Source organism: Scyliorhinus canicula, chromosome 15 (assembly GCF_902713615.1).
Source record: "Scyliorhinus canicula chromosome 15, sScyCan1.1, whole genome shotgun sequence".
Lineage (NCBI taxonomy): Eukaryota > Metazoa > Chordata > Chondrichthyes > Carcharhiniformes > Scyliorhinidae > Scyliorhinus > Scyliorhinus canicula.
This window is the reverse complement of record NC_052160.1, coordinates 135,314,737-135,325,011: the sequence shown is the minus strand read 5'-3', so window position 1 is coordinate 135,325,011 and position 10,275 is coordinate 135,314,737. Positions and strand designations below refer to the sequence as shown.

Sequence of the window (10,275 nt, the reverse complement as noted above, 5' to 3'; positions counted from 1 at the left end):
ACACTAAGGGCAATTTATCATGGCCAATCTACCTAACCTGCACATCCTTGGACTGTGGGAGGAAACCGGAGCACCCGGAGGAAACCCACACACACAGGGAGGATGTGCAGACTCGGCACAGATAGTGACCCAAGCTGGAATCAAACCTGGGACCCTGGAGCTGTGAAGCAATTGTGCTATCCACAATGCTACCATGCTGCCCAGTTTGGATGTAAGGCTCCCTCTTTTAATAATGGTCAACTACGCCATGTAACTCCCAGTAATGATCCCTGATTTGAGGACTGACTTTTACTGACTACAAACCTTTCTTCGTCCATTCATCCTAGCCCCATGGTTGGTCGACATGTCTTCAGCTGTTTATATTGTGGCTCAGTGGGCAGCACGTTTTGCTTCTGAATCGGAGGGCTGTGGGCTCAATGCACGCTCCAGATATTCCAGCACGTAATCCAGGCTATCACTTCAGTGCTGCACTGAGGGAGTATACCCTTCAGATAAGAGTTAAAGCAAAGCCTTGTTATCTCTCGGATGGCTGTCACTTGTGTCCAGAACCAAAATGGTGGTAACCGCGTTATTACCCGAGGGAACTGAGATTGAGTTTGTACTAATTCAAATAACAGCAGGGAAGATATCCCTAGCATCCTGGTCAATATTCAGCCAGCATCAATAAGATGTTTCTTCTGTTCCTCATACCTTGGCTATATGTAAATTGGTTGCTGGATTTCCAAGAAAAACACTTAAAAAGTATTTGATTGTCTAGGAAATGCTTTGCGCAATTCTGGGGTCATAAAAGGCACTATATAAATTTAAGTCTTTCTTAACCTTCTGCATTAAGACCAACCACGAGAGCCCACCACTTTTATGACTAGGTTTTGGGTACCGCTCTACAGTTCTGTCCTATCATAAATGTCAGGGATGTTTGAAATAGATTAATGTAGTGCTACTTGTTTTCCAAATGACTGAAGTGTGCAAGTAAAAGGGAGGCAATGCCACAGCTGTTATTCATCGATCCATGGAATGTTTTCATTCAAAACAAAGCTATTTGGCCCATTGTAACGGCGCTGGCACTTTGCCAGAGCAATGCAAATAATTCTCACAATCCCACTCTTCCACCATCGTCCTTTCGCTTCCTGTGCTTCAATATTTACCCAACTCTCCCGAAGACTTAATAGTCCCTGCCTCAACTGCTCTTTGTGGTAAATTACTGTACCAACCAAACCTTCCTCAATCTCTTCGGGATTATTGTAAATTGACAATCTCTTGTCAATGACTCTCTTTGCCTGCTGCAGCCATCAGAACGCAGCACTGCAGTACCCAATCCAAAATCCTCTTGGTAAAATGTTTTTGGGCGCCCCCCCCCCCCCCCTGCGGCGTGTTCTGCGGCAGTAGAGGCAGAGGCAGATCGCCATTGGCCAGCAGCTGGATCTTCCGGCACTGCCATTCACATCAAGGTTCCCTATTGTTTGCACCCTTTGCCGCTGGGGGGAGACGTGGCTGGGGGGGGGGGGGGGTGAGCATGACTGCGGGACATGCCATCGGCAGGACCAGAAGATTCCGCTGGTGGGAACAGCCGTAAAATCTCGCGCATTGCGTGCCGAAGGTCTATTTGCTTCTCTTATTGAAAAATGCATCTTTCTCCTCAGATCCTGAAGCACATCCCGAGGCCAGATCTCGCAGAGAATGTGATCAGCCCTTTCCTGGTCCCCAGTGCCATACAGCTCCTCAGCTCAAACGTCAGCAAGAAAGAGCGGGATACCTGGAGGTCTCTCGGGGATGCTTGGAAAACGCCAAGGTTGGTGAAACAAACAACATCCAGATGTGCAATGCCTGTAATTATTAATCATTCACCGGTAATCTTACTGTGAGACTGAGTGAATGTTGAATAGTGCAACTGCGGAGCGAAGGGCACAATTTCCCATCATATTGTGTGTGAGATTTGCTACACTGGCATAGCGATAAGGCCATTCCAGTAATAATCCAGAGACCCAGATGTAATGCTCTGGCGGCATTAATTCAAATCCCATCATGGCAGCTGGCGGAATTTCAATTGAATTAATAGATCTGGAATACAAAGTTAGTCTCAGCAACGGTGACTATGGCAACTATCATCGATTGTCCTGAAAAACCATCTGGTTTCACCCATGCCCTTTAGAGAAGAAAATCTGCCGTCCTTACCCGTTCTGGCCGACATGTGACTCCAGACCCACAGTAGTGTGGTTGACTCTTAACTGCCCTCTGAAATGGCCGAGCGAGGCACTCAGTTCAACATAGGAATGGGGAAAATAGGGGCAGGAGGAGGCAATTCAGCCCTACGAGTCTGCTCCGCCATTCATTATGATCATGGTGGATCATCCAACTCAATAGCCTGATCCTGCCTTCCCCGCACATCATTTGATCCCATTCGCCCCAAGTGCTATATCACTCTGTTGCTTGAAAGGGCAATTATAATAATAATCTTTATTGTCACAAGTAGGCTTACATTAACACTGCAATGAAGTTACTGTGAAAATACCCTCGTCGCCACTTTCCGCCGCCTGTTCAGAACGTCCACATTACCTAACTTGGCTCCTCCGCCCCACCGCGCCACATTCCTGCCCCAACCGGCCGGTGGGATTCTCCGTTACGCCAGCCGGTCAATGGGGTTTCCTCTTGTGGGGCAGCCCCGGGAGCCGGCATAACGGAGAATCACCCCGGCGGAGAATCCCGGCCCACATCTTTCGGAACTTGTGGGAGGAAACCCATGCAGACACGGGGAGAACGTGGAGACTCCGCACAGACAGTGACCCAGCCGGGAATTGAACCTGGGTCCCGGACACTGTGAAGCAACAGTGCTAACAACTGTGCTACCTGAGCAGCAAATGCTGGCCAAATCGATACCCACAGCCCATGAAAGAAGAAATAATTTTTAAATTCTCAAGTATCTGACTGCTCCAAATTGACTTGCCACAACTTGGGAGTTGTGGCCGCCGGCGTTTACTGGAGAGGATTGATTTTACAACAAAGCCTTGATCAGCACTCTATTAAGCAACCTCATCCCGATGGCTTGCTAACTGTCATGTGAGATTACCTCAAAAAATGGGTGTTTATAAATGGGTGTGTATATAAATATCTGTAGTGAGAGCACCTTTAAGAAATGGATGTTTACTACTGAAATGAAAATGAAAATCGCTTATTGTCACGAGTAGGCTTCAATTAAGTTACTGTGAAAGCCCTTAGTTGCCACATTCCGGCGCCTGTTTGGGGAGACTGATACGGGAATTGAACTGTGCTGCTGGCCTGCCTTGGTTTGCTTTAAAAGCCAGCGATTTAGCCCAGTGTGCTAAACCAGCCCCTGCAGTGATGTCAGAGAGTGGGTGGAGCTGGGCTGTCTGTCAGCTTTATATTTTGTGTTTTTGAGCCGGCTGCAGGGTGTGTTTTTGTTTCGTTTTCAGTGTTAGAGCTGAAGCCAGACCAAGCAGGTGTACCGCTGTTCGCTCTGCCATCAAAAGACTATCTCTTGATCATTTGGTGAATTCAGAATTATAAATGTTTTCAGTAGTGACCTGATGTGCTTCTGATAAAGGTTTTTGTTTTTAAGTCGTATGGATGTTAAAAAGGAAAGCTTAAAGGTTTACTTAGTGTTGTATTCTTTGGGGGTTGTATTTGAATTAATGGTTGCTAAGATGCTCACAGGGCTAAATTGCTGGCTTTTAAAGCAGACCAAGGCAGGTCAGCAGCACGGTTCAATTCCCGTACCAGCCTCCCCGAACAGGCGCCGGAATGTGGCGACTAGGGGCTTTTCACAGTAACTTCATTGAAGCCTACTCGTGACAATAAGCGATTTTCATTTTCATTTCATTTTCATGTATGCTTTAAAAAGGTTAACTTGAGTTCACAGAATAAACATTGTTTTGCTTTTACAAAATACTTTTCCATTTCTGCTGTACGACACCTGGAGAGTGGGCCGTGTGCTCCCCCATACCACAATCTAGTAAAAGTTGTGGGTCAGGTGAACTCCATGATACACTTTGGGGTTCTCTAAACCCTGGCCCATAACATGGTGATGAAAAGTCATTGACCTGAAACATTCACTCTATTTCTCTCTCCCCAGAGATGTTGTTTGAGAGGTTGAGTTTTCCCCCCAGACTTTTTCTGTTTTGTTTACTATTTTATTGCTGTTTTCAAATGCAGATCAGATTGGCCGAATGGTGCGAGTTTTCAGAATTATGTTCCTACATTCTCCAGTGGTTGGGAACCACCTAACCTGCAGTTGGGGAGATCTCCAATGCCCAGTCATCACCTTAGCCATGAGAACGCCAGGCCGAAAGAGCAGGTACCAACTGGAGAGAAAGAGCTTAAATACTCCAATGCTTTTACTAAATGTCTTGCTGTAGGGTAAAGAACCCTGTCAACACCCTGGGTCCTCCAAACAAGCACGAGTTAAGAAATCATGGCATGGTTGATTGTGAGTTTGTGTCTCTCATAGAATCATAGAAACAAAATCTCTACAGGGCAGAAATAGTCCATTTGGCCCATCAAGTCAGCACCGATCCATTGAAAGAGCACCCTACCTAGGCCCACACCCCACCCTTTGCCTGTAACCCCGCGCATTGATCATGGCTAATCCAGTTAACCTGCACATCATTGGACACTAAGAGGAAATGTAGCGTGGCTAATCCAGTTAACCTGCACATCATTGGACACTAAGGGGAAATGTAGCGTGGCCAATCCACCTAACCTGCACATCTTTGCACCCGGAGAAAACCCACGCAGGCACGGGGGCAGGGGGGTGGGGGGGGGGAGGGTATGAAATCCACACAGATAGTCACCCAAGGCCAGGATCGAACTTGGGTCCCTGGCGCTGTGATGCAGCAGTGCTAACCACTATGCCTATATGGGTAGAATCTCATTTCAGCCAGAAGGTCAGTGGTTCAAGTTCCACTTCAGAGGTTTGAGCACAAAATTTAGACTAACACACCCAGTGAAGTACTGACAGAGTGCCATATTGACAGAGTGACGTACTGACAGAGTGACGTACTGACAGAGTGACGTACTGACAGAGTGACGTACTGACAGAGTGACGTACTGACAGAGTGACGTACTGACAGAGTGCCATATTGACAGAGTGACGTACTGACAGAGTGACGTACTGACAGAGTGACGTACTGACAGAGTGCCATATTGACAGAGTGACGTACTGACAGAGTGCCGTACTGACAGAGTGCCGTACTGACAGAGTGCCGTACTGACAGAGTGCCGTACTGACAGAGTGACGTATTGACAGAGTGACGTACTGACAGAGTGACGTACTGACAGAGTGACGTACTGACAGAGTGCCATATTGACAGAGTGACGTACTGACAGAGTGACGTACTGACAGAGTGACGTACTGACAGAGTGCCATATTGACAGAGTGACGTACTGACAGAGTGACGTACTGACAGAGTGCCGTACTGACAGAGTGCCGTACTGACAGAGTGACGTATTGACAGAGTGACGTACTGACAGAGTGACGTACTGACAGAGTGACGTACTGACAGAGTGCCATATTGACAGAGTGACGTACTGACAGAGTGACGTACTGACAGAGTGCCATACTGACAGAGTGATGTACTGACAGAGTGACGTACTGACAGAGTGCCGTACTGACAGAGTGCCGTACTGACAGAGTGCCGTACTGACAGAGTGCCGTACTGACAGAGTGCCGTACTGACAGAGTGCCGTACTGACAGAGTGCCGTACTGACAGAGTGCCGTACTGACAGTGTGACGTACTGACAGAGTGCCGTACTGACAGTGTGACGTACTGACAGAGTGACGTACTGTCAGAGGTGCCGCCTTTCGGTGAGATATTACACCAAGGCTCAGTCTGCCGCCTTGGGTGCATGGAAAAAATTCCATGGCACTATTTTAAAGAGCAGGGAAGCACCCCTTAGTATGGTGGACAATATTTATCCCTTAGCCAACATGGCTAAAAAGATATGTGTCCGATCCTCATTGCGTTAGGGCAATAGACTTTTTTTTACATGGGCTGACATTGGCACAGTAAGGGAAACCAGGCATCTCCCAACTGAGTGCAAACTATTCGGTATCTCCTTAAATAATTAGTCTAAACGATTGAGACACGAACAGTTCAGGGATTGAGAAGGAATTTAGAAGAAATTAGAGCAGGAAATTCAACAATAAGTCAGGTGCGGAAAAGTAAAGGGCGGCGTTTTTCGTCCCGGAGGAAACCCACGCACACACGGGGGAGAACGTGCAGACTCCGCACAGACAGTGACCCCAAGCCGGGAATCGAACCTGGGACCCTGGCGCTGTGAAGCAACTGTGCTAACCACTATGCTACTGTCCTGCCCATATCGGCAGGACTGGAAGATACCGCCGGCTGCCAATAGCGCGCCGCTTCCTCCGCCGTCGGAAAACATGCCGTGAGGGTTCAGGAAAATCCGGCCCACAGAGAGAGAAAGAAAAATTGAATTCAGAAGGAGAAAGAAAAAAGAGACAAAGCAAAAAATAAATTTTTATTTTAGATTTTAAGAAAAATTTCCCCCAAGAATTAAAACCTGAAGGAAGGAGACTTCAGATGTATAATAGTTTATTTATGATGAAATGAAAATGAAAATCGCTTATTGTCACGAGTAGGCTTCAAATGAAGTTACTGTGAAAAGTCCCTAGTCGCCACATTCCAGCGCCTGTTCGGGAGGCTGTTACGGGAATCGAACTGTGCTGCTAGCTTGCCTTAGTCTGCCTTCAAAGCCAGCGATTTAGCCCAGTGAGCTAAACAGCCCCATGGATGCCAATGAGATTGACGGGTAATATTGAACCGGAGTATGTTGTTAAATGGGTGTATAGACTTGAAATGATTTAGCTCTTCCTGTGTAAGTTTTATATGCATTGACTCTACAGAAACTTCATTTCATTGAATGCATTGACGTGGTCAACCGCACAGCAAGATGTCCACGAAGCCAATGCTGGAGTAGCACATGTCAAACAGCTACTTTTAAATTTCCAGTTTCAACTCCCAAAAGTTACTTATCCCTATTTGGCGCAAGAGTAGAAAGGGAGCTGTGGCCAAACCATGGCTTACAAAGGAAATTAGAGATAGTATCAGATTCAAAGAAGAGGCATACAACTTAGCAAAAACAAGCAATAGACTTGAGGATTGGGAACAGTTTAAAATTCAGCAAAGGTAGACCAAGGGATTGATTAAGAAGGGAAAATACAATATGCAAGTAAGGTAGTGGGAAACATAAAAACTGACTGTAAAATTTTCTAATGTTAAAGAGAAAAAGATTGACAAAAACTAATGTAGGCACCTTACAGTAAGAAGCGGGGAAATTAATAACAGGGAGCAAAGAAATGGCTGACGAACTAAATTTGTACTTTGTTTCTGTCTTCACAAAGGAAGACATGAATAATGTACCGGAAGTTCTGAGAAACACAGGTTTTACTGAGGAGCCGAAGGAAATTAGTATTAGTAAACAAATGGGGATGTTAATGGGATTGAAGGCGGACAAATCTTCCGGGCCTGATAATCTCCATCCCAGAGTACTTCAGGAAGTGGCCCTAGAAATAGTAGATCCAATGGTGGCCATTTCCCAAAATTCTTTGGACGCTGGAATAGTTCCTACAGATTGTCAGGTAGCAAATCTAACCCCACTATTCAAAAAAGGGAGGTAGAGAGGAAACGGAAACTATAGACCAGTGAGCTTAATTATCATAGAATTTACAGTGCAGAAAGAGGCCATTCGGCCCATCGAGTCTGCACCGGCTCTTGGAAAGAGCATCCTACCCAAGCTCAACACCTCCACCCTATCTCCATAACCCAGTAACCCCACCCAACACTAAGTGCAATTTTGGACACTAAGGGCAATTTATCATGGCCAATCCACCTAACCTGCACATCTTTGGACTGTGGGGGGAAACCGGAGCACCCGGAGGAAACCCACGCACACGGGGAGGATGTGCAGACTCCGCACAGAGAGTGACACAAGCCGGAATCGAACCTGGGACCCTGGAGCTGTGAAGCAATTGTGCTATCCACAATGCTACCGTGCTGCCCCTAATGTCGGTAGTAGGGAAGTTGCTAGTATCCATTATCAAGGATTTCATAGCACAGCATTTGGAAAGTAGTGGATAATCAGTCAAAATCAGCATGGATTTACAAAAGGGAAATCATGCTTGACAAATCTACTAGAATTCTTTGAAGATATAACTAGTAGAATTGACCAGGGAGAACCAGTGGATGTGGTTTATTTAGACTTTCAGAAGGCTTTGGACAAGGTCTCACATAGCAGATTACTGTGTACAGTTAAAGCGCATGGGAATACGGACAGTGTCTTGAGATGGATAGAAAGCAAACAGGAAGCAAAAAGTTGATTTGCAGGCAGTGACTAGTAGGGTACTGTAGGGATCTGTGCTATGATCCTGACTGTTCACATTATATATTAATGCTTTGGGCGAGGGAACTAAATGTATTGTCTCCAAATTTGCAGAGGATACAAAGTTGGGTGGGAGGGTGAGCAGTGAGGAGGATGTAGAGATGCTTCAGTGGGATTTGGACAGGCTGAGTGAGTGGGCACATGCATGGCAGTGCAGTATAATGTAGATAAATGTGAGGTTATCCGCTTCGGTAGCAAAAATAGGAAGGCAGATTATTATTGAATGGGTGTGAATTGAGAGGTGGATACTCAGCGAGACCTTGGTGTCCTTGTGCATCAGTTGCTGAAAGTAAGCGTGCAGGTACAGCAGGCAGTAAAGAAGGTAAATGGTATGTTGGCCTTCATAGCGAGAGGATTTGAGTCTAGGAATAGAGATGTTTTACTGCAATTGTATAGGGCATTGGTGAGGCCACACCTGGAGTATTGTGAGCAGTTTTGGTGTACTTATCTGAGGAAGGATGTTCTTGCTACGGAGGGAGTGCAGCGAAGGTTTACCAGGCTGATTCCTGGGATGGTGGGACTGACATATGAGGAGAGACTAAATCGGTTAGGATTATATTCATTGGAGTTTAGACGAGTGAGAGGGGATCTCAGAGAAACTTACAAAATTCCAACGAGATTAGACAGGGTAGGTTCAGAAAGAATGTTTCCGAAGAGGGGGGTGCCCAGAACTAGGGGGTCATAGTTTGAGGATAAGGAGTAAACCTTTTAGGACTGAGGTGAGGAGAAACTTCTTCATCCAGACAGTGGTGAGTCTGTGGAATTCACTATCACAGAAAGTAGCTGAGCCCAATATGAAGTGTAGTTTCAAGACGGAATTAGATACAGCTCTTGGGGCTAAAGGGATCAAGGGATATGGGGGGGAAGACAGGATCAGGATATTGAACTTGATGATCAGCCATGATCATAATGAATGGCGATGAAGGCTCGAAGGGCTGAATGGCCCCCTCCTGCTTCTATTTTCTATGTATATTTAATTGTGTCTATTTAATTATGCCTCGCCTGAAGTAGCTGCAGCATTTGCATGCTATTAGACTCACCATTATTTAGACAGTACACTTTGAGCATATACCCTGGTCATTATCACATGGCTGTTCAGGGGAACCGGAAATTGGTTTCAGCATTTCTTACGTTACAAGTGTTTTCACTTCAAAAGTACTTCATCCTAAGTTTGTGAAAGATGCTGTATTAATGCACCTTCTTTCTTTCACAGGCTCAAGATGACTTAAAGCATTTAACAATAATAATCTTTATTAGTGTCACAACTAGGCTTACATTAACATTGCAATGAAGTTACTGTGAAAAGCCCCTAGTCGCCACACTCCGGCGCCTGTTCGGGTACACAGAGGGAGAATTCAGAATGTCCAATTCACCTTGTCTTTTGGGACTTGTGGGAGGAAACCGGAGCGCCCAGAGGAAACCCACGCAGACACGGAGAGAACGTGCAGACTCCACAGATTCCCAAGCCGGGAATCAAACCCAGGTCCCTGGCGCTGGGAAGCAATAATGCTAACCACTGTACTGCCGTGCCACCCATAAAAGCCAATGAGAATTTTTTGAAGTGTAGTCACTGTTAGTACATAGGAAATGTGGCCACCAATTTTTTCATACAGCAGGTTCCCACAAAGAGCAATGTAATAATCAGTTTCAGTGACATTTGTCCATTAATGGCAGCTGGCAAGGCACTGCCCCCCACTGTTTATGTTTAACAATGCAGCAACACCAAGACACATCTCTGATAGCTTGTTTGGTATTAGCTGTCTCTCAGTGGCTAGCATTTGCCACCTCTGGCTCAGGTGGCCATGGGTTCAGTCCCACACTGGGACTTCAGCATACAAGCCAATGCTGATGCACCATCC

General features: G+C 46.1%; 1 protein-coding gene across 4 annotated transcripts in view; it reads left to right on the top strand.

Moving 5' to 3' along the window:
• eps8l3b (EPS8-like 3b) overlaps window positions 1-10,275 on the top strand; it is a 77,403-nt gene that overhangs the window by 49,227 nt on the left and 17,901 nt on the right. For all 4 annotated transcript variants that reach the window (XM_038820968.1, XM_038820966.1, XM_038820969.1 and 1 more), the window contains exons 13-14: window positions 1,641-1,789; window positions 4,168-4,309. In XM_038820968.1, the coding sequence (XP_038676896.1) occupies window positions 1,641-1,789; window positions 4,168-4,309 (291 nt within the window). The remainder of the gene's footprint in view (window positions 1-1,640; window positions 1,790-4,167; window positions 4,310-10,275) is intronic.